Genomic DNA, 24,354 nt, shown 5'->3' with positions numbered 1-24,354 from the left:
ATAATGGCTGTGACGACGAAGCGGGAATATCCCTCTGACTTAGTAACAAACAAAACAAAAACTACTTGTGAGTTTATATATAAAATGTGGCGGCTCCAGCTCAATTCTCCTTCACAGAATCATAAGAAGAACATCCAGTCTTAATTTTGAAACCACGGTGAAAACGAAGTACGACTCCCTCCGAAATGATCAAAATGCATCCATGCACAGGAAACTTGGTTGTCATCACTCTTGGGACCTCTTGAGTGTTTTTAAACAACCACCTGTGGTATTGACTGTTCAAGACTTGATCTTAGAAGAAGTTTTCGGCCAAGGCGGATGTACGGCCTGTGGTATTGACTGTTCAAGACTTGATCTTAGAAGAAGTTTTCCTCGTAGGAAAAGAACCAAATCATGTTTGGTTGAACTGGGTTCTTGACCTTTTTCAATAATTTCGCGCAGTTCTTCAGAAGGGCCCATGTCCTTCATTTTTACCTGACAATTGGCCCTTTCCCATCTTATAGAAATGTTGCCTAAAACCATCTCAAACAGTGAGCCGAATTGTCGGCGAGAAGTCTTTAAAATTCCGAGATCCGCCTTGGCCGTACAGTTGCCTAAAACCATCTCAAACAGTGAGCCGAATTGTCGGCGAGAAGTCTTTAAAATTCCGAGCAACAGCCCCGACCGATATTGTTNGCCCCGACCGATATTGTTGGATCGTTATTAACCAAATTGGCAAAATCATAGCTTTTTTCGGGACCTTTCATAGACTTATTGGTTCCCCACAATCCCATGGTCGTATTTAAAGACAACTATCATCCCTTAATTATTAAGCCCGAAATCTCGAATCTTTCCTTTTCAGCGTGACTTCACAATGACTCGATGTTCTTCCAATAAATCTGTGAAGGTGGAGGTGTCTTTTTTATATCTAAACTCACAAGGAATATAGTTTACTTCCCTAAAGTCTCCATTTTCACCTTTGACCAACCAATCACGAGTTATGGAGCTTCAAAGTGGCGGCAGACACCGGTAGGCTTGGATCTCATTAAGAAACGAGGCTAGAACGATGATTTATTGTCGCCCTCTATTCTTTCTAAGAGGCTATTGCTGATCATTTCCAACCATTATGCTGCAGTTGTCAAGCATTTAATTGTATATGAATTCAAAAAGATCAATTGGAATGCAAGGATCATAAAATAGTTGCTCTTTTTTCGCTCTGGAGTGGTTAAAACACTTTTGATTCACTGCCAAGGAGTGCTTTGATGTTTCTAGCAACCAATGACATCAACACTATTTTGGAACTTTACATGACCACCTCACTCGTAATTTTTATTGACGCAAGTCAAATTTCTTTGTTCGTCCATGTTATATCGCCTGTTTAGCTCAACCTAAACTTAGAAAAATTGAACCATAGAAAAATAGGGTTGACGTGAATTATTTTAGCCACAACGTAAAACTTGCCATTTTCTACCCTATAATTTTGAACGTTTGAATCTCCCTAGCTTGGAAAGCATGAATAAGATTTTTTCAAATTTTGGCCGGGAGGTTGAGTTCAATGCCATCGAAGTTTTCCGTTGTACTATTCGGGTATTTTTGGCGGCGTCAAATAGGGCATGCCAAGCACTGACCATATAATGACTAGACCTGGCATTGCGCGAGGAAAAATGCGAATACTTGCCTTCATCAGCTGGTTCATTCATTTTGGTGTACAGTGACTCATGCTTTTTCATCGGCCAGTGTGGCCGGATTCTGAGTGAGTTTGTCACTGAGCGTTCGTTGAAGACCCAGCCATTGTAGGTCGTTAGTAATGGTCAGGCAGTCACCCTCCTTATTTTTGGTGTACAGAGGTGTTAACACAAAAGCCATTATCCTCTGCACTGAGGTCGGGCCAATGCGACATATAGTCGTTATATGATCTGTGATGTCAAGTAAATGAAGTTCAAGGAAATATGTGGTCCGGTACCCTGATTTTGGGCATTTTGGGGAGGGAGAACGAAGACAAACATCACAGTCAGCTCTCACTATCAGCCCACTGAAATTTCAATAATCGAGTGGTTTTGTGTGAGCTGTGTTACAAAACCCAACAAAATGAAAGTGTTTGGTGTAATTCGATTAACGCACGATCAAATTGACTCAATACCACAATGCTATTTGCTTAGACAAGCACGTAAAATGAAATAAATGTCAAAATTAAATGCATGCACAATGCGTTTTGGCTGGGCAGGTGGTCTTTGATTTTACTCCGTGGAATAACGCAAGTTGCTCATGAACGCGTTCACTTGACAAGCCCTATAGGTCTATTGTTTGTATCAGTGCATGATCAAACTGATCTGAAAAGGCTTTGAATGAAACTTACATAAGGGCGGCTTTACACTAGGATGGAAAACCGAGATTGAATCCGGGTTGAGAATGGAAGTCGCACAAGTATTGGGGCGAGTCCAGACTCGAGCCCGAGTTCTTTCTAAAAGACTCAAGTCCGGATTTGTGAAAAAAATATCTTTCTTTGGTTTAAATTTCGCAATACGAGTCTTTTTGTTCGACTTGAGTACCGTATAAAATTCGAGTCCTCTGCTGGACTCGCCCAAGCCCTAGGCCCATGCACTTCCATCCTCAAACTGGATTCAGCAGAGGACTCCAGTCTTTCACTTTACTCAAGTGGAACAAAAAGACTCATGCACCAAAAACTCGCCTCACCACTGCTCCTACTTCAATCCTCAAACCAGATTCAATCTCGGTTTTCCTTCACAATGTAAAGCCTGGAGAGCCTACCAACATAGTAGCTAAGCTTTTCTTAGCTTGGAGTGCCCCTTGGGACAACGATAGAAACCGTAGATGACCAATTTTCAATAAAAGGAACGAATTCCGGTTCCAATTACTTTGGTCAAAATAATAATTCGTTACACAACCGTTACTAGCCAAAAAATGCGTCTCTAAAGAAATTATTTTTTTTTGCTTCAAGCAGTCCTAACGCGTGACATTTGGAGACTTGGTGGCAATATTTTTCAATAATGAGCATGGGCATTTAATGTTGGTACAATTGCTCCAAATGCATTGCATCATAATACTTTGAGGAGTCAAGGTTGGGACCCTGGATGTGGTAATAATTGTTGAAGGTTTGAAACAATGTCGCGAAATCATGATGGGAAAACAGAATTAGACATTGTCAAGCCGGTAAAGCTTCCCAGTTAGAAGCCTATGCCTTAAGTCGTGAAAATGTGGAGGCTTTGGAAATTTGATGCATCATACTCAAGCCAAAGAGGAATTTTCCCTGTTTGCCAATTGCACCGATTCACGTCTTCAGTCCAAAGGAATTTGATCGAGAAGATGTAAACAATAAAGTAACAAATGCAACAAGATTTAAAACCAAGAACACCTTCAAAGTAGTTAAGGGCAAGAGCAATTTTCAACCCTTTCATTGTTCATAATATGCTAGATGGAAATAGCAAAAAATGGCAATTTCTGTTGAGCCTTACGTTTTCTCAGCTGTCCCGAGATAGACAAACATTAAAGGCCACTCTGAAAGCTGAAAAAGAAACGAATAACGAGTAATTCTTTTAGTTTTTGGGTCGTTACAATTACACAATTTTAAAATGTAATGGAAGTACAGTTCCTTTTTCGGAAAAAGGAGCGAATTGCTGTCATTTCTTTACTAATGCCTTGGCCATTTTCAATGACGAAAACCCTGTATTGAATCCGGTTTGGGATGATAGTGGGACTACTTTCGTTCTTATTGTTTTTGTACTGTATTTTTATTCTTCCGAATGACTCTGACGTTCACCAAGCCGAAACTAATTGTAGAAAAAGCCAATGAAACAACTTTTTAACAAGCTTTATTTGAGAAGCTGTCTGACGCTCACTCACAAATATCAATTGTGTTGACAACCACTATTATTAGATCCAGTCTCTGATCTTTGTCGTAGTTTCAATTATGTACATCAATTGCTTCCGAAATGTTTTGTTAAGTAAGTGTAGGGTAAACAGTGGCTCCTTCAAAATATGTATTTCCATTTTTTCAAATATGTTTAACAGCCTATAACCAGAATGAATTAGCCGAAATCAGGAATACTTCAAACTTTGATCAATGTCATCTTGATTATTGAACAGTCTGATATTTCAACAAAACTTTGGAACCAAAACAGAAGTACTTTGGGTTGGCAAAGTACATTTTTGAGCAAGTTTTGTCAATCTCACGATTCAAATTTCAAATTGGTCGGTTTGTCTCGCAAAATCTTTGCTAAATATATTTCAGCCTAATTTGTAGAACCTTTTATTTTTGTTTAGATTTTCGTTGAGCACTTTTTTATTGGATTGCCCTTTTCCCATGTATTCCAAATACCAGCCACTAGTCCAATACCGGCCACTGAGCCAACCACGCTCCCGAGGAGCCAACCACACCCCCGAGAATCCACCCATTCCGTCAAGCCGGACCTACTTTGTCAACCCGGATCCACCCCGTCAGTCCGAATTCCTCTCAGGATGGAGATGTCATAATATGGTCTAGTCATACCAATTCTCTCTGTGATATCTTGCTCTTGCTCCCAATGTATCCTCGCAACCAGATGTTCCATATAAATATGTGCACAGAACACTTTAAAGATGGTTAAATCACAACTCATAACACTGATACGTCTTACAAGGCATTCATGAGCTTTGTCCCAATCCAGGTTTTAGGGTCAATTGCGGTGACAGTACGTACAAGAGAGAGTTTGAGAGAAACTTCAAGCCCTACAGAATCCAGGCTAGTTAAAACAATAAAGTCCAACTCTCTTCTTTCTCGGGCTCATACATTGTACAATTTGCTCCTCCCAAAAAAATCGTAGGGAATGCCACGGACTACTAGAGATGTGGACTGGGAAGGGAAGCCAAAATTTCGTATCTCTTAAACCGTTCATCTTATCTTAAAAAATCACTTCATACGACCACAAGATCTGGTTGAAAAGATGAATTTGGACAAATTTGAGCCCAAACCTACGCTTAGGGAACTCAGGAGACATGGTCAAAGTTATATTGCAAACACTTAATAAAATTCGAATTTTCGGCCTGCTCTTGCTCAGTAACAAAGTAACTCAATGACAAAATAACTTTGGATCGATCCACTTTACAAGTAAATGATTTAACTATGACCTACCTTTAATTGATGAGATCTACGTTTTTTATTTTATTACTTTAATTCGAAAGAGTTGTTATGACCAACAGCAGGCCAATTGGGCGGGAAGCTCGTTCGCAGTCCATATTTCTATAAGTCCGTGGGAATACGTAGGTGTTGATCCAGCAGAAGGTTTTAAGTCGGACTTGCATAATTTTCTTTTAAGCAAAATTCCTGGTCAACCCTAAATTCAAAGGCAAGCTAGATCTGCCAAGTCGAATTCGTTGGTGGATCAGATATTATATGAATTTAAAACTATATGAGCTGTAATAGTTTATCATTTCGAGGTGTTGGTGTTGAGATTCATGATTTTGTTATTTCCAAAGTCAAAAAACGGACAGCATTGTGCGCACGGTTAAAGCATATTCCAGGGTTTTGAGAAATATCTTTTTTGACATTACAAAAAAGAGAAAAAAATGCTTTTGAAAATTACCTTTTTGCCGCACTTCATTCCAAGTGGACACACTCGAATTCACAAAAATCCCAAAAGTTTCTTTAAACCTCCTCTAAGTGTTTTTGTCAATTTTCCTGTTATTTGCACTACTGCCAATTTCGCGATGGAAATTTACGTGCATTTCAATCTCAAAATCGCAGTTTAATAAGCACTCATTATGGTCGTCGCTATTTAGAGATAAACAGATGACTACTTAAGTTAGTGCTCGAAGAGATTGTATTTCTTTCTCTTTTTGTGTTCTCATTATCTGTCGCTTCAGTTAATTAAGGTAATTTACCTCCCATCAAAATGTTTGTTGGTTAGTTGATTGCCCTCGACTATCAAATCTTGTTTACATCTAACGCCATTTGGCTCGTAATAATGAATACTCCATTTCGAATACCAATATGTATGGGAACTTCTGTTTAACCAACAAAGTGAAAGTTTTAAAAATCTTGAAACTTTGCTCCCTTTAGAAGGGACGCAAAATTATAGCAATGAGTATTGGATCCAACAAATGCAATCAGTATACATCACTCCAGATAAACATATTATTGCTAGGTATGTGGAGCGAATTTGAACTAAATTTTCAATCACAGCTTAGCTTCCTCGACCATCGCTGATGTCAAATATACCGTATACCGTATGCCAAATAAAAACATTGCTCCTCTTTAAGTGAATGGAAGAGGATTGCTCTGACTTGGATGAATTTCGCCTAATCAAAATCTAGGCAACTTGATTGTTTGTTAAGTTGTCTTTCATTGTTCTCGCGTGGCAAAATGGTGTTTGACCTGATAAGAGGAGCTCTCCAAGCAAAGGGATCGACATGAAGTTTCAAAGACCCCATATTTTCGTTCTCCTTCGTGTCCACTTTCGTAGTACATATATTGTAGATATGCAGGATTCTAGGCATGTACCTCAGGTCTCCATGAACACACAAACTATGTACATACCTCGTACACAGGTCGCCATTGGCACGAGTTCAAAGTCAAGACAAAACTGATCCGAGTGTTGACTTTGTACTACCCAACTTAATTGACTCGATGGTGTTTGATGGCGCTGCTTCTCAATACGTTCCGAACAACTAAGTTCCAAGGCAAATCAAACAAGCTGTTATCACTAATCGCTAATCAGACAAGTGGTGGCAACAGAAAGATCTACAGGATTGGACAACAAGTCAGTGGCTCCTTACATTCAACTTGGCAGATGATCTATTCTAGGATTTCTCGTGGTCGGTCCAAGCTTATAGACAATTACATAATTATTGAGATAACCATTATCATTCTTCGGTTATCTCTTTGGTCCGGGGGTCCAATCGGAAGACCTTAAAGTTCATTACGTTCATCTGCCTTCCATCCATTAAGCGGGTCTCGAAGCGACAAAATCCTGTTGAGCCCTTAAATAAAGCGAAGGAAATGAACTCGAACGTCAGCCCCTTCTCTGCTACTGTCCTGTAACCACGATCAATCTAGAACAACTTAAAAACCACAGGACTATTTTGGCGCCGTGGGCGCTTCATTCGGCTTCTTCATTTTTCCGACTCCGAAATTAGTCAGGCAACTGCCACCGACCACCGATATCGTCGTTGTTCTACATAGTAGTAGTAGTAGTAGTAGTAGTAGCAGTGATGGCGTCGTCGTCCTGGAGCGGGAATTGGACAACATTACAAAGACACCAGACCCTTCTTCATTTTCGTCTTCTTCATCGGCATTAAGCACGGAATGAGGTACGCCATCCGACGGGTTCCCCTTTCAAAATTGAGAACTAAAGAGGTCCGTCGTCTTGTTGGTGGCCAAGCTCTCTTGAAGTGAACAACATACCGGGCGGGCTGCCATGAGTGTTCTTCGAGGTCCATTCAAGTCCGCCAAAAGGGAGACTATGTAGGATGATGACGAGAGCTGCCAAACGACGATCACGAGGCTGGCGAGAAACCGATATGAAAACAAAACAAAGATCCCTGGCCAGTTGCCTTTGGAAGGTCTGTGAGGATCCTTTGGTTGGAGATTCCAAATTCCAAATTCCAATGAGTGAGTGAGCGCGGAGTTCTGAATATCCATTGAGCTAGCGACATGATGATTCCTTACAATCACGGCTATGAGGGCAACTTGGCAGTCAGAACGCCTTCAGGCGGAGGTCACCATTCAGCGGCTGTGTATTCGTCAAGTCTGGAAAAGGTCCACAAATCTCCTCGGATCTTCTTCAAAATGCCCAGGGTGGTTCCAAATCAACGGGAGCGCTTCGAAAAGGAAGAGATCTTCAAGAAGAACACCAAAGACCAGGAGGTAAGGACAGATCAACATCATATAGGTTGGGGAATACGCTAGGATAAACTAAAAGACGAAAAGAATAAAACTGGAAAGCACATTACTAAAACTGGAAAGCACATTTGGCTAAGAGTAGTAGTTTCGGTCTGGCTTTTAATCACGGTTGAAATGGACAGAATCAAGATGTTTGTTGACTTGTGACCCTTAAAATATACGATCATAGCATCATGGTGTAGATCCTCAAGTCAAAGCGATCATTCTTAATTCAGTGAATCAAGGACACCCAAAGATTCCAAAATAATTTATCAACCATTGGACTCGATTTCTGACCCCAGGTAAACTAAAAAGTGATTTGGAGGACCCTTTGAGTAATCATCCCTAGATTGCCGTTCAATTGGTCATAATAGGTTTTGAATATTGGACGGCTTGAGAATAAAACGGAGGAGGGGGAGAGACCCAAACCCACGCTGATATCGTGGATGATTGGAACAATTTATGGCCCTCTCAATAAAGCGGATATTCCGAAAATGAACACATTCCAAGCTGAAGCGTAGTTCTGCGAGGCTCTCTTTGACGCCAAGACATTCTTGTTCCCAGGTTTGGATTGGTTTAACTCACCATCGTCGCTATTCGTCAACAATCAAACGCATCCGATCCATTCAATTGTTATCGCTAAATTTCATGTGCAACAATTCGCACTGAGTAATAAACGAGTTGTTGAGTTGATCGAATCAGGAAACTGCCTTGGCTCGAATCTCTTGGACTTGGACTTGAAACAGGAGGTTATCTATCAAAAACAGATTGCAGTGTCTAACGTTTTTGCACTCATCAAGAACCGATTGAGGTGACAAATTTCACTGACAACCCGAGGTGCATCATTCACTTGTGAACAAGGCAGTTAAGCGTGCAGTGGAACCATGAATTCCTCTTCTGGCAGAAACTGCCGTCAACCTATGCAACATACTCTCACATTCCCACATAAATGTATGTGCTCTACGTTTATGAGGCTAAACCTTATTGTTTATAGTCAGGCAATTCATATCTGGATTGACCAGGGAACATCTCAATTTCTTATGTTGGTCTCTTGGAATTGGTGGGAGATGGTTCAATGGTCTACTTCCGGTAAGGGGACTTGAACCCACCCGTTGTGCCTAGAACTGTTTGCTGGGCTTCTCTAGTTCCTTGAATGCAGTCAAAAAATGTGATGCTTGAGACTTATCCAACACAAGAGCGTTGAATTTGAATCGTCGGGAATGTTGGAGGCTTGTAGGCACAAGTGATCGCTCAAACTTGACGATCTGCAAATTCAACTTTGAGTGACTATTAAGTTCAGCCACAAAATGTATACGCGAGTAATGGCAGCTAACATTCTAGTATGAATGAAGAATATCTATGTGACAAATCTGATCGGGAAAAGAAAAAGTCACATCACCAGCTTCTCAAGAATTTGAATGGATCCAACCTCCGTTTTCAGGTCTTTGAACAATTATTTCTGATTATTTAGATCAAGATCAATTATTTATTTCTATAATATGCTATGCAGGGTTTTTAAACACTCAATTCTTGAATAATTGAATACAATTCGGCAACTACTGTCGATATGACGAAACCTTTACGAACTAAACCTAGTTGCTCGGCGTTTCGTCCATAATCCGGAATCCGAGATATTCTTACTTTCAATGCACTTACAGCCATTTGAACGAGCCTATTTGCCTCAATTTTCTTCGACCCTTAACTTTGAAAAGAACACTCTTTTCAAATGTGCCTTCATTTAAAGCTCATCATTATTTCCCGTCGAAAGAGCAAGTTCTCCAAATGCACAAATGATAGGGGCAAAGCAAAGCACCTTCCTAATCAGTTGCCTTTCGCAAATTTTAGGTCCGATATACGCCTTACCGGGAACGACCCATGCATGAGCGGCAAACTAAATTTCAACAAGGACTCCGCGAAGGACACGTTGAAGTGGTAAGTGGGCTGAGTCTCGTCTGCCATCTGCTCTTCGTCTCCAAAACTTGGAGAGAGGGCTCTTGTATTATATTGAACATAACAATTGGTTACCGGTCACATCACGAAAAACAGTGCTTTTGAAAAATGATTTTTGAGCTTTTTGAATAGGGACAGACATACCGACACATTTTGGTTGAGGGCAATAAAACTTCCAATTTTGAGGTGCACTCAAATGATGTTGGATTTTGCTTCTTCCTTCAGATATGAGAGGAAGACGAGATAGTAACGGCTTACAGCATCTGAGTCTCATGCATTTGAATCATAATTGATTTATATATGTGCACAACCTTTTTGCATTCGTATGAGGAAAATGGATTTACGCTTTTCCTCCCTCCGGGTCTGGTCAATCAAGGGAATCAAACTTCCAGAAATACAAATTAGGGATGTAACCGAGTCCCAAGAAAATGACCCGAATCTGAAGAGTCTTTTGGACCCCGAATCAAAACTTCAAATCAATTAAAAATGAATTCGAGAGACATTTTCTTATAATGACTTATTTTTGGGTTCTATGTGTAAGAACGAATAAGTTAGACTTATTAATTAGACACACGTTGTTTGTGGGAGAGCTTGCCGTGGGGCGAAAATACAAATTTTAGTTGAGATGTGGGCTTTTGCGGCATTGGCATATATCAAGCACGTAAAGAGAACAGCCAAAAATCGAAGAATTTGTACAACACTCAATATTTTGTCGAAGTCTCTTCAAAAAGAGTCAAGAGTTTGATAGATTTTCATTAAATTGATGTACTTTGCTCTATAGCCAGATTAAGACCAAACGACAGAAAACTTTTAGAAAGTAATGGCCATGGAGATGTGTAACTCGGGTATATTCAATTGTTGATTGTCGTTTGGAACCCCCTTTGCATGATAACACTTGTTGGTTTAGTGGTTTGCAAGTGATCTCTCCGGTGGTTGATTGGTGTTGATTCTCGTCGAATGCCTTGCTTGGTCATAAAACAATTTTCTCTTTCCAAAATTAGTCTGGAGACGTCAAATATTTGAAGGTGTGATGAGTAAAAAAAGACCAAATTTTGAACCAATAAACAATGCACGTCTAATGAAGGCACGTAGACTGGACGTGTACAATTTGGCTGCATTTACAAAGCCAGGAGGTAGAATGCTAATGGCTATCTTGAAGCTCGAAATCCCTCGTGGATGAGAACTTCGGTTCTTGTTAATTGTTCAGTAACTTGACCCAATTTCCATTTCAGTCACTCTCTGGCACTGGTTTGGTTCTGATTCTAACCTGGAATCCTATTCACTCAACTTCAGCCGGGTCGTCAAGCTCAACATTAGCTCCTTCTCCGTTCGGCGACCTTTCCAATCAAGGCTGTGATTTTCACAAGGAGCCCGGCAAGGTGAGAGATAGGTGCCTTTTTTCGCTCCAATTTTTATCATCTTCCGGATCTTAATTGGATTCCGAGAACGAAGTCAACCAATGCTCGTATTTGCCCTTCTGTAGTATTCGACTAATGACTTCCTTTACGAGTCCCTTTAAGGCCCTTAAGGTAGCTGCACATGAATCATCTTTCATCTTTAGGAGGGGCTGGGCAAATTAGATTACTTATTACTTCGGCTTCTCAGCATAAGCTGAGGAAATGTGGTGTTTAGCGGGAGTGGTAGCATCTGATTAGTAGTGTTTGGTGTGGCTGGGCGGATCTGAAGCGAGAATCAGTGTGAAGAGTTAAATTCTAAATTAGCCGTGAATGAGCGTTTTTGTGCGCTTTAGCTTATGAGAGATCACGTTGAGGAAGATGACGGCCACTATCATAATGATGACGAAGAAGACGATGATTAAAGGGATCTTGTTCCACTTCTTTTTGGTCTATGGTGATATAAGATGAATTGGCCATATTCTTTACAGTAGATGTTCAATGGTAAAGTGGTTTTCGTGAGAAAAACCTCTCGCGATCACGAGTTTCTACTCGAATCCCGGGTTCTTCTCATTCTCTTTTTGCTTTAATCCAGTAACAGATTTCAAATTACCAGCCAACCAACCTCTATTGTATTTGCAGGGCGCGTCTCGAGCAATAAATTTGTTTGAAGGAAAGGAAGGAACTTAAGTGTCATCCTAAATATAAGAAGAAAAAGACACGACCAACTGTTCCTCGAGTGCAGATTTTAACTAGGTATTAATCAACCACACTCGAGCTAGCTCCGCCGGAAATTTTCCTCTCGTTTTTGCTGCCCGAAGAAACACGAGATCTTTCAATTTGTCGGAAAGCCGAGAAATGTGGGCAAAAAATGTTCCACAATGGCATGGCTCAAAAGCGCTCTGTTAAAAGAAACATGTGATGTCGTCAAAATCGACAAAGCTACACTACAATTTAGGTCCATTTGTGCGATCACTTGGATGTGGCCTGGCTGATGGGGCGGTTCGCATTAAAGGTGTAATAGCTATGATTGACACCTCTTCAAAAAACCGGCATAAATTGAAAAAACACGATTATTGACAACCCTGCCATTCCAAGTGCTATTTCCCCCTATCCTAGAAAACACTTGGGACTTGTGTGTTTGAAATCCACGTGGGAGCGATCATAGAAAGGTGTCGATACACTTGAATCATTCTGGGCACATTTTCCAAAGTCGTTAGTACTCGAAACATGCACTCTTCAAGCGATACTTTGGAATACTTCGGAACGTAATGAGTAGAAGCTAGCACATATGATTGGGATTAACGGCAAGTTACCGAAAGGAAACCATCATTGCATTTAGATAAACTTTTTGACATTGGAACAACAAACGGAAAAAGTTTGTTTTTGGTGACATATTCATGGGTAGTTCAAAATAGCACATGATTTACTATGAAACACACTTTTAAGCATTTTGTTGTTTCTTACTTTACCTTGGGTATTTGGATAAATTATGCTAGAATTAGAAAGGATTCGCTAAGTTGCTCAAATTGGTTTGAAGAGTTCCACTACAGAAATTTTTAAGACGGGTTGACACTTTTGGGCGAAGAATAATTCATATGTAAACTGACCAACAAGATCATTGGAAACAACTATATGAATGATGGTTCAGAAATATTGACAATATACTTACGTTTGTAGCGTTTCAAAGAGCGTCGAAGGCGATGTATGCGATTTAAGGTGAGGTTAGGTTAAGTTTATAAAAACTGTATCGTCTTTTGTAATCCCTTTTCATTAATAGACACTCATTGACACATCGCGGACCGGAACGGTTTCCGTTTGAAAACCACGCAACCTCAACTCCTTAAGAAACCTCTCAACCCATCTAGATCTTTAGCTGATACTGTCCAGGCTGTAGATTGTTGCACTTTTGTAGGTTAGTTTGCAAAAAGTCTTTGGAAATTAAGGCTTCAAAATTGAAAGAACGTGTTCAAACCTTGTGGTCAATTTTCAAACCCGCTTCTTGACAGCGGTATTATAGACGTTGACATTCTTTTCTTTAAGTCTCTAGGTTACAAGTTACATTATCCCTTAGCCATAATCAGCGTTACTAGACTTCGAAAGGACAAGCTAAAAACCTATAAAAAATTGTAAGTAGTCATGGCCTTTTCGGAGAAAAATACTTGGGCCAAATTTCAAATTTTCCCATTTTTACCCATTTTTTTTTCTTGTTTCACACTTAAGAACCCTTTTAGCCGTTTTGCCATTTGAGTCTTAGTTTGCTTCCTTCTTAACTTGCTTTTCCTTTTTGGGACTTTCTCAATTTATCCTTCGGTTTGATTTGAGCCAGCACTGCCAGGTGGCATATTTGCATGCCAAAAAATTATACATGTGCTATATTTGGACCACTCTGGCATGCAAAAAAAAACAAATTTGGTGTGTTCTTCTAGTCTGGCGTGTTTTCTGGCACATTCTGGGATACTATTAGCAAGGCTTTTAAAACTTGACAAGTACATTGCAAAATGGACAATTGGACATTCCCTTCTTTCCCTTAGATATCTATTTTTGCCATCCACCTCTTTTATTCTGAGGCGACTATTAAATAAATACGTTCTCTAATCTCTACTAAATCATCTGATTATGTTACTGCCTGTCTACACTAAGGATATTGAAACTCAAGATTTTTGACTATAACCAAATCTACAGTTATGACATTGAAATCTTTTTGGGCACTATTTACAGACATGGCATGTTTTTTACGACATACTGGCTATTCTACCACAGAGTGTTACATTTCTTTATATGTCCAGCCGTCTAAGGAGCAGTGTGAATAAAGTAAGAATAATATAGTCAGGTGTTATGGGTTCAAACTAGTTACCATATCCTTGGTTCAAACCCTGGTGTTGGAAGGCAATCTTTTACGTGGAGGAGCCGTGGTATAGTGGTTGACGCAGTTTCCTTGTATGAGACAGGTCCTTGGTTCCATTCCCCTCCCTGACCTTTCTCCAAAAGTAGATCAGGGTTTGAACCCACAACACCTATAGAGAAGATTCTCAACTTGTTGGCGCTGCCTCCTAGACTGCTTGGCTACACTAGCTCCTTTAGCTGATTTGTCTTTATCTGTCTTCGTAAGGAAAACAAATGTTTATTTGGTGAAGTTAAAGTCACTATGAACACCGGTGGAGAACTTTAAGTGAAATCTATTCAACATCCTTGGGTGAAACTAAAAAGAATCCCGCCATGTACAGTTAAGATAGTACCACGGAGGCACAACTACATTTGTCAACTCCTGGGTTTTTATTTCATGAGACTTACCTTCAAAATAGTGACCCAAACTGTGTTCCAACCTTTAGTTGAGAGTTTTAAATCCAGATTTACCCTAAGTTCGAAACTCTAAGTCAAGCATATTGGATCCAGAGCTTGATTTATTCAAGGTCAATACTTCGAAGAGGGCATATGGTACTAAACATATGTGAACAAGGAAACGGGAACTTTAACGGACTTCCTTTTGAAATACTGTGAAATTCGAATGTACGAACCTATACAAAAACATTGGAAAAGCGTCTTATATTCGGATTTTTCGTATAATGGAAGTGTGTTCTTGATGATGGATTATGACCAGAGCTCTCCATAACATAGAAATGCATATTTTTCATCTTTTTTTATTCTGCGATTTTGCATTTCCCTGCATTTTTGGCCATTTACACTCAAGAAGTGAGGTATTGTAATCAATTTTCCGTTTCTTTCTTTTTTATCAAGAATGGTGAAAAAATCAGCCATTCATTCAGCCGTTCAAGAATACGTCTCTTCACCTTTTCCTAATATTTCAGCTCTATTTGCTTTTTGTAACAAAATCATGATCAAAATGATTATAGAGAAATTTAAGATGATTTTACTCTTGAACATAGGAAGGCATAGCTTAAGCAATACTTCAACCATGTTGAGCCAATAAGTAATTTTCCTCTTCCTAAATACTTTGGCCAGATATTGAAAAAAGGCGAAATAATAGCAACAATGTATTTGCAAAAGGTAAAAAGACGTAATCTTAAATGGTTAAATATAAATAAATGCCTTGCAAAAAGTGCAAAAATGAAGCCGTTTTAAAAGAAATAGCAGAGGTAGCAAAATCATGAAATGGGTAGATGAGGTGAAATTGCTTCCAATTCTTTTAAGCAATCTTGTTTTTTTTTCAACAAAAGAGTGGGAAATCAATCAAAAACTTTCCTTTTCAATAAAAGAATGGAAAATAAAGCAAAAACTGTCCTTTTCGTAAGTGGCGGAAAATATAATAAAACAAAATGATGCAACAAGATGGGAAAAGTTAAAAAAATGTGCATCTCCATGTTTTGAACATCCCTGGTATATTGAGAACAATGGGCCAGGTATGCAGGATATAGTTCCTGAGATGCTTCAAGCTCTTTGGCTTCTGCCATTGTTTACGAATATGCTTATAGACATTTGAAATAAGAAAAAGATTGCAATTGCAATGAATTAGATTTCAGCCGATGAAGTTTAGAAATTTCCATTAGAAATTTTAATTGTATTTTGATCTTTCTTTCATGGGGATGTTCAATGATTCTATCAAATAAATCAAGATTTGGTTGCACTGCCACCTCCTCCAACTTTACCTTTTTTTGTTGTCAATGCTTCTTATCATATGAAAGAAATGAGTTCCAAATTAGCTGGACATCGATAAAGAACATTTGAAGCCAATTACAATTTGAAAGTAATTGCCACAAGTATGTTGCTTAATCCAAGGCTGACTAGGCCCAGAAGCAAGTTTTTGCCTCTCGAACTCCCCTGATCTCAATCCTCCTTACATTTGGTCCTGTCTACCACTTGTTTAGATGAGCAATGCCTGAGGTCAAGGCAACTTCGAGGCCCTCAAGAGCAAGATCGAGAATGCTTGCTTGGTACGCAGTTCGCAATGAATACTGTGGGAAGAGTAAGAAAGTCTCTGTAATGTGGTTATTACATACCGAGTATATTCCCACAGAAAGCATTAGCCAAATTTTCGGTGATATTCTCCAAACGTCTTCAAAAAGAGAAATGAAATTTGATACACATATTCATTAATCATGTATTTATCTACATATACAGAGTACTTGCTTTTGAGCTTAGTTTTTGGAGGTCATGCGTCGGAGTACAATTCGAAGCCTTTCACACCTTTTTGTAAAATTTCAGTAATGAATGTTATTCAGTGTGAAAATGCATGCACTCACCATAACGGTGAGTGGATTCACATTCTGATCAGTGTTAAAGCGCTAACTCCGTGGTAAAGTGAGTTAAAAAACTTGCTTTAGTTGAAGTCGCAAATGAGTTATATCCATTTGTTTCAGTAGGTATACCAATGTATCAGAGTTGGATCTAAGATTGTACCTCTAGAATGCAGATCCGAAGCTTCCCCACAAAATCAGTCTCATTGTTAGCAGTTCGATTCGGTCAGGAATTCTGCCCATCCTAAGGTGAATAGAAAAATAAAAAAATGACAATGGCTTCCATTGGTGTCTTCAAATACTCACTCAAATGTAGTTCAAAATACTCGTGACCACTTAGCAGCCAAGTTCAATCCGTTACGAGTTGCATCAGAGATGAGTGAATGTACTCTAAAGCAAAGTTTCTCACAAGAGCATTGTCCCCTAATATTGAACCATGAATGAATGGGCCTAAGGTTGCATGGGTCCTTTTGCACTTGTCATTAAGCAATCTTCCAAAACCCCTTAATTATCCCGTGTGACTGACCTGCGGCTCTTATGAAGCGGAGCTATTCTCAGTCCCTCAAATTTGAAGATCTCTCCTGAAAAAATGGGGCCATTCCATTCGTGGTGACACGCCCACGCATTACTAAACACGGTTGAATAATGATGGGCATCTCCGACACCAGAGCTAATGGCCTCTCCACTCTCTCAAAGCTTGAAGCAGATAAGCGACCATGAATTTTTTCTAGTCCAGTCAAACCTTGTTTTAATATTCTGCTTGTCCCACTTGGCCAGAAGAAATAACAGTGCGAATGTGAGAGTTTAAACAGACGTGTAAATTCTTGTTTTTGTAACTTGGTATGTCAACAAATGATTGCAAGAGCAAAAAAAGAAAAAGGAATTTCAGTGATAGATTATACCTAGAAATTGAGACGCAGTGTTCTGGCACCTTCGTGTAAACCCATCATTTTTCAGTTTTTTGTATGAAAAAAAAACAACATCATATAACGTAGCAGATGCACTTCAAGACTTGGTTTTGTCGAATCCTTTATGAAATTAAAACGATGTGTTTCCGAAGTGCATTTCTAGGTTTGTTGACGTCTCTGTTGCAATTGTTATTGAGTGTGCTTTCCAAGCTTAGATTTTTGTCATGTCAGAGTTTGACCAATCAAAAGGTTACAAAATAATTGGTTTTTTCCTTATGCAACTCATTTGGCAAAGCACGCCTAAAACTTCAAAGAAAGAGTTTAGATTTTTGAGCAATATTGTATGACAGTAATTCGAATGAAAATTAGATCGACTTACGTACGTTCTTGTTCATTCTTTGAAAGTTGCTTGTGTCAGGGATTCATGACATTAGCCTTTAATAAATGCATACCTGGATTGCAACATTGGCTTGCTTATATATTTCGTCATGTTAGTCCTATTTGTGCAGGATAACCTCGTTAGTATGGAATGAACGTGCTCTACATTTGGCCAGAGGTATTGATCAAAGTATAGAAATTCTGTATTGTTCACGCTTTCGTTTCAGGTGCATATACGAGCTTCCTTGATTTTGAATGGTGTTTGTGTTCAATGGCGAGGATGGATTGCTTTAGATCGCCTAGAAGGAGCGGGAAAATTGGAATTTGATGAAGAGATGGCACAGGTACAGTACGAGTACGGTTAGTATGCCATAACATACACCGCTCTTAAATGTTTGCTTGTGGTGCATTCTGTATTCAAGTGACAGCTTTCATGCTATTAGAGAGTACAAACCCCTTTTGTCCGCCAGAAAGAGATTTGAAGCTAAATTATGAAATCATTTCATGACGAGCAATTCTGCCCAAACGCGATGATGATGGCACAAAATTGCTCGGGTGAGCCCTGAGAGAAAGTTAGACTTCAACGAGGTTGCGCGTCAGTTTATTTTGTTCCGCAATATGCGAAGTGCTTGACTACGACAATATATCGAAATATTCATTTGACCTCGTCCGTTTATAGAGAAGGGCCATTTACAAATTCCTTGCAGATGACAGCCAACATGACGGAATACCATTGGCTATTTTACTATGTCGCCTCGTCGAAGCTGAGCTCATGTACTCGCGAATGGTACCTTTTTATCATGCTTGTGTTCCCCGAACATTTTGTACGTCAATCTTGGTTCCTTCTCTCATTGCGTTTTCTCTTTCAGGCTGAAGATCGATATCTACAGCAGCAGATCGACTACTATAATCATCGTCTCAAGGACTTGGACAATAATAATAAGTGAAGCAAGGTCTTGATCAAAAAATTTGACAGTGTGTAGAAATATTCCTCACATAAATAAACTCTCTAGTCAGACTCGAAAATCCCCTCTCTTATCTAAAATAAACATTTGAGGAGGAAAAGCCTTGCGCCAAAAAGTAGCAAAATTCTTATCTCGCCTCGCTTGTATAGGGACAAGATGGAGCAATTTAGTGGAATCGTTTACATACTAAAATTCCTGTCTGTCCCACATCATCCCCTACTTCAATTTCTTCTGCTTTTTAATGCTCACGAAAGGCAAATTAAACCTCAAGCTTTTGGGGTAGATGCATCGTAAAAAACCTCCTTTGTTTGGCCTTTTTTCTTCAATAATACGCTGATCAAGACTTAAACTCAGTACTTAGTCTACCAAAGTACAAAAATTCAATGAGAGGAATTTCTTTTTATGCGGTGTGGGAGGAACTATTCGAACTAAATGCCTGAAAGATTCCAGGGCAACCGCTAAGCTGGTTATAAATGCAATGGTTTCTGATACCAATCTCTTTGACGTACAAGAAAATCATTATTCTTCACGGCTTTCTCCAGGAAATGAAGCGGTGAGGGAATCAGAGCAAGCAAGCTCTTAACTAATGAGATATTTTCCCGACTCAATGTTATTAGGAGTAGTCTAGGTACTCGAGAACAAGGATGTTATATGGGCCTAGATCAGAAAAAAAAACCTAGAATCGTCAGGCCTCCGAAAGATCTAATCACTGCTAAGCCGAAAGCCTGGCCTTGGAGTCGGTGGGCACGTTTGAATTACTCTTTACAAGTACGTAGTTTCTCGAGAAGCAGACTGAAATGCAAGAGACTTGACCGACTAGTTGGATGCTCTGATTTTACCCCACCTTCTGAGCTTTTGGGTTACGTCAAGTCAATTAGAATTCCTCGTCCCAAGGAAACCCTGCCTTCAAATGCAGCTGTATCGAGCATTCTTGAATGGAGACGATAAAGGCATTTAGAATACTTGGAGTAGTTACTTCGCGGAGCGTAGCTTCAATCCCTCCATAAAGCATTGTTTTCCCTGGTCTTTGTTCAGAACGAGCGAGAAAGAGAGAGATGGACCATTTTGGACGAGTTTTTTCCATCCTCGTCTAAAGATCGAGTCTTTGGCTAGATTAGTGGTACAAAGGACTGATTGTTGACTAGGGCTCTCCAACTCAAGGGCCTTTCTATTTCTTACCTCAGCATGCCCGTCCTAATTTTACCTCTGTTGTCGCTTGGAACACTTTTGACACGAACGATTTCTCCAAGTATCAACAAAAACATGCTCAGGAGCCTTTAGGGGGAATTTGTAATACGCAAAAACGACCCTATAAAACTAATCTGGAATGAAAGCCCCACACTGTTGACTCCATCCATCATCCATTGCCGAAATCACCTCATGCTGGGAGAGGTCAATTGACATCATCAGCGTTGATGATTCTATTGAAGCAGCCTTCCTTAAAAAACATGAACAAAAGCCTGATGAACTATTTGGAGATTCCGGGCTAGTTGTTGTGATCTTTCGAATGTGATCCGATAAGAGACAAAAACTTGGCAGAAAGTACAAAGGTTGACACTGAAGCAGGGCGTTCCGTTGAAGGCGGTTGCAAAATAGGGAAAATGTCTGCGTTTACAGGGTTGGCACACAATTTGTGCATGTAAAGTATTTATATTTCCCCAAGGGGAATTTTGATTGTAGTCTTTTTTTGTTACAAAATTCCAGTCATGGATGTAGTTTTATATTGTCAGCGATGTATTAGCCCACAATACGCTCGCCACGATCGTCATCATGTTTAATATTTAAGTTATAAAGAAGTGTTGCCTCGACTTAAAATGATGAGAACTCCTTGATGAGAAGTGAAGTCTGATATTTTTCTTCAATCATTTAGCGCTCAAATCAACCTCCGTATTACAATGAAAAAGAGTAAAGATGAAGATGAAGCAGAGAATGAAATGTTTACGGCTACAAGACAAATTGACGACCGCCCCTACGTCCTTTTGAATGAATATAAAGTTGTAGATATAGCTGATACAATCGACAAAGAAGATATGCCACATCTTTGGTCAAAATGTTGGTGTTTTCATTCCCTGTTATTTTTTTTTTTTTTACTTTTTGCCCGACACGAAAATTGTCTCAAAATGATCACCCACAGATGTTCGTGCCATCCCTGTAGAGACCTAGGGTACCGTTCATTGGGTGCTTTGTGCTTACTACTAAGTCGGGCTAAGTTTCTTGAAGTATTACGTTGGGGGAAAGTATCCGAGGCCACGTTTCCATTTTCAACTAGGAAATACACTTAAAGATGGATTGGTTAAGGGAAAGAATGTGCAATAGATTTCAGAAATTGTGGTCCCTCTATGTAAGTGGATGGAGTGAAGGGTAATCTAATTGCAAGGTTGAAGTGTTCTAAATGCCTCTAATTGGTTGGGGTCGTTAGTGAACGAACCTCTATGAATCAAATCAGTAGTTGATTATTGGGTCCAGAGAAACCAATTTCAAACAGTTTTTGCAATTAGGCTATTTGAGTAACCCAGAAAAAGTGATAGTCGAAATTTCTGATAGGTTAATCTGCCTAGAACGGCATATTGCAATCGAGTTCTGCTAAGTTTGAAAGCAGTTTGAATTTTTTCAGGTCAGTCAGGTCTAGTCGCACTCTTTGCCCTAAAATAGGAAACAATGACCACATCAGGAGCAGAAATGTTGAACACTGGGTTTCATTCACAAATTCAAGTTACCATAACGCTGAAATTTAATACAGTACGGACAGTAATCTGAAAAGTGAAGAAAATGTCCGAGGTATATTCAGAAGCAATTCCAGGCCAAAACAAATCCCAAATTGAGCACTTACACCAGATATATCGAATCAAAATTGCCATGTGTAGTAGTAGGTCCACTTGCTCTAATTTAACGGCAAGCGTCACGTGACCAATCAAGATCTCGCTTGTCTGAATATTATGATGGTCTCCCCAACAGGCTATTCCATCTTAAGCCAACCAGGCGGTCTCTGTTCGAATTGAGGTATTACTGGCTGTTGAGCATGAAAGATGAGAGATGATTTCCACATTTCTAGGCAATGAGTCTCGCACAGACCATGAAGACTTGCAGTAGATGCCGTCATATTAAGCGTCTTTTTTCTTACTGTCGAGGGACGAAGGAATTAGGAAGGCTGCAAGAGGCCAGTCATTCGACAGCTCAACACGTTTGCTCGCATTAAACTCCCATTTTCCCGCAGAGCTAGAGAACATGGCGCTTAAACAAGTGGGCATCATTACACTCAGCCATGGTATCTGAGGGAAGCGATTTATAGGTTTCAATGTAGGTTTTCAAATCCGTCGCCAATGGTTGTTATCAACCAACCTGTATCGCTTGACTGGCCAGGTCTGTGAAATTTCATCATTGAGCTGAAGTAGTACTTCACACTAATTGTGTGATGAATGGTGGACGGCGAGAATCCAAGGCCTTGCGGGCAGCATTGAGAGTGCGATTTCATAGATTCCCCCCTCCGTAATCTTCATGGCAATGTACGTACGTACGTACTTTGTACTTCGTTCACTCAATCTGTAGCATTCCATAATTGAAGCAATCCCGAAGCGATTTCACTCACTCCGAAATAGCGAAAAATGAAATCTCGCCGATGTCTGCGGACGTTCAAAAGGGTCCATCCATTATCCACTGATTTCTTGTAATTGTTGCAGAATCAAAAGAAAATATCATTTCGGTGCGCGCCCAGAACTCTAACCGTCTGGAATTCCGAGCTTGGTAAGGTTCCGTTCAAGGTCTCGGAAATTGGAATTGAAAGACGAGGATGGAATTTCTCGATACACCTCTGAGACTTCATACGATTGGAGTCATAAAATATACGTCTCAATTCAGGGAGAAACATGAACAAACCAATAAATCCCCACAAGCTGACTTCCCCCCCCCCCCCAAAAAGCCTATGACACTGAAGATTCCTCCCCTCTTTTGTCGGACACACAGTGTGTACTGTGTACTGTCTTTTCCAGCTCATTCCGCTCCTCCGTACTCCATTACAGTAGAGTAAACTTAGGAGGCAGAATTGCGTCTCCTTCCTCACTTCAAGTATTAGTAGTACGGATAAAGGGCCTACCAATAGTCTTGCCTCCAAATGTACACTGCATACGAGCATTGAGGAGCATGCCTAGGCAAGAGCCAGGCAGTTCTTCGCTCCAACGTACAACAACCCCGGTTAGGTCATTACAGCTCAGAGGCTCAGATGCAGTTTGCGGTTGTTGACAAAAAAACACAGGCATACGCTTTAGAAAAACCTATGTCAGCGAGGTTTCTAAGTGCGATTGTTTAGAGTTTTTCTGATCAGTGACTAGTCAAGAACGCTCTATTCATTGTCGAAGATGACATGAACCTACTGTTCCATTGAGGGAGCTCTCCTATTGCCAGTGAAGATGGCTCCAGTTATGAACCACTTGAATTTGGACGGGATGGCATGGCGAGAATGGACTTTTCGGAATCAGTTCAACGTGTTACGTTCTTCTTCAAATAATACTGATCCCAGGTCATAATGACCATAGCTAGAATATTTGAGGATCATTGATCAGCTTACGGTTCTTCTCTCATCAACACAATGATTTAAATACCCTTTCAGATGTTGACGGAAAAGTCTAAACAGATCTTTGCAGTTTTTAGGCATATTTTTTGTTTAATCTGAGAAAGTAGTACCACTCAGGTTGCTTCTTATGATTCTGCAAAGTAAAGACGTTATGTGTTAGCATATTGTCCTCAAAACATGATACGACATTTTACCACCATGACAAAGAGGCAACAAGAGACAAACAACAATCTAGCTGATGTATTTCATTTTGTTAGCTCAATTGAATGCCTTCTTCAAAACATATGACCCCACAAGGCAAATTGGATAATTACACAAAATGAATGAGCAATCCCTCTTCTACTAATTGATTACAAAAAGAGGGCTAGTGCACTCATTGTGTTCCTTGGTAAGTACTGCGCTTTGGGAGGGCATAACTTTTAAATGGGGCTCTCTAGAGACCCTAGTCAGAGACGCGCAAGGTTGGACAAGTGGCTCCAATTCAAAAAAGTAAGCAATCAGTTGAACTAATAAGTTTCCAAAACAGATTTTGAATTGATGCGGTGTATAAGAAAGAGTATTGTTATGACAACCACCATTGAATATTTTCTTCAAGGGCACTGCGAAATTTTACTCAAAGACAGGCTGACTTATGGATATAATTTTTAGATTAATAAAAAACTACCTTGGCCTCTCAAGAAACAAGTCCCTTTTAGACTGAACAATGTAATTTGTTAAAAGCACATTACTCCAAATTGACACTGCCAGCATGCAAGGAATCAGCGTGACAACTATATTTTATTGAGAAATACCATACTGCTGCAATTCTAATGGCAAAAGACACTTGAGAGCTGTGTAATAAGTTGGTTGACCCAAGGGGAATCAAATTTGGCATAAACCATTCAAAGCTTTGTCTTCTTATGCAATACAAACATGCTAATCAGAGCGCTCAAATTTGATGATGTATACTCAACCTCGCGGGTCTCTGCATCCAGGGACCCTTGGGCTCTCTAGTAGAAGAGTACGAGCATAAAAAGCGACATTTGACGGGCGCACCCTCCAAGATCCAAGAAACTGTCGACAAAAAGTCGTTGGCAGGGAAAGAGCACGCATTGTCACCTAAAACATGCCTAAAACTGTTACAGATTCATTTGTTACAAACA

At 39.8% G+C, this 24,354-nt stretch overlaps 1 protein-coding gene across 1 annotated transcript; it reads left to right on the top strand.

Annotated features, from left to right (window-relative positions):
• Nucleotides 1-7,244: 7,244 nt before the first annotated feature.
• On the top strand, nt 7,245-18,776 carry LOC131885677 (protein big brother-like). Its single transcript, XM_059233794.1, has 5 exons — nt 7,245-7,840; nt 9,701-9,787; nt 11,038-11,184; nt 17,908-18,024; nt 18,550-18,776. The coding sequence occupies exons 1-5, from the start codon at nt 7,628-7,630 to the stop codon at nt 18,625-18,627; spliced, it is 642 nt and encodes a 213-aa protein (XP_059089777.1). The 5' UTR covers nt 7,245-7,627; the 3' UTR covers nt 18,628-18,776.
• Nucleotides 18,777-24,354: the final 5,578 nt, after the last annotated feature.

This window comes from Tigriopus californicus, chromosome 8 (genome assembly GCF_007210705.1).
Source record: "Tigriopus californicus strain San Diego chromosome 8, Tcal_SD_v2.1, whole genome shotgun sequence".
NCBI lineage: Eukaryota > Metazoa > Arthropoda > Copepoda > Harpacticoida > Harpacticidae > Tigriopus > Tigriopus californicus.
Note: the sequence above shows the minus strand (reverse complement) of the source record. Positions and strands in the feature narration are given on the sequence as shown.

Coding starts and splice junctions, on each gene's coding strand:
- LOC131885677 (XM_059233794.1), top strand. CDS start 7,628: ATGATGATTCCTTACAATCACGGCTATGAGGGCAACTTGGCAGTCAGA. Junction 9,788..11,037: donor GCGAAGGACACGTTGAAGTG/GTAAGTGGGCTG, acceptor TTTCCATTTCAG/TCACTCTCTGGCACTGGTTT. Junction 11,185..17,907: donor TTCACAAGGAGCCCGGCAAG/GTGAGAGATAGG, acceptor CTTTCGTTTCAG/GTGCATATACGAGCTTCCTT.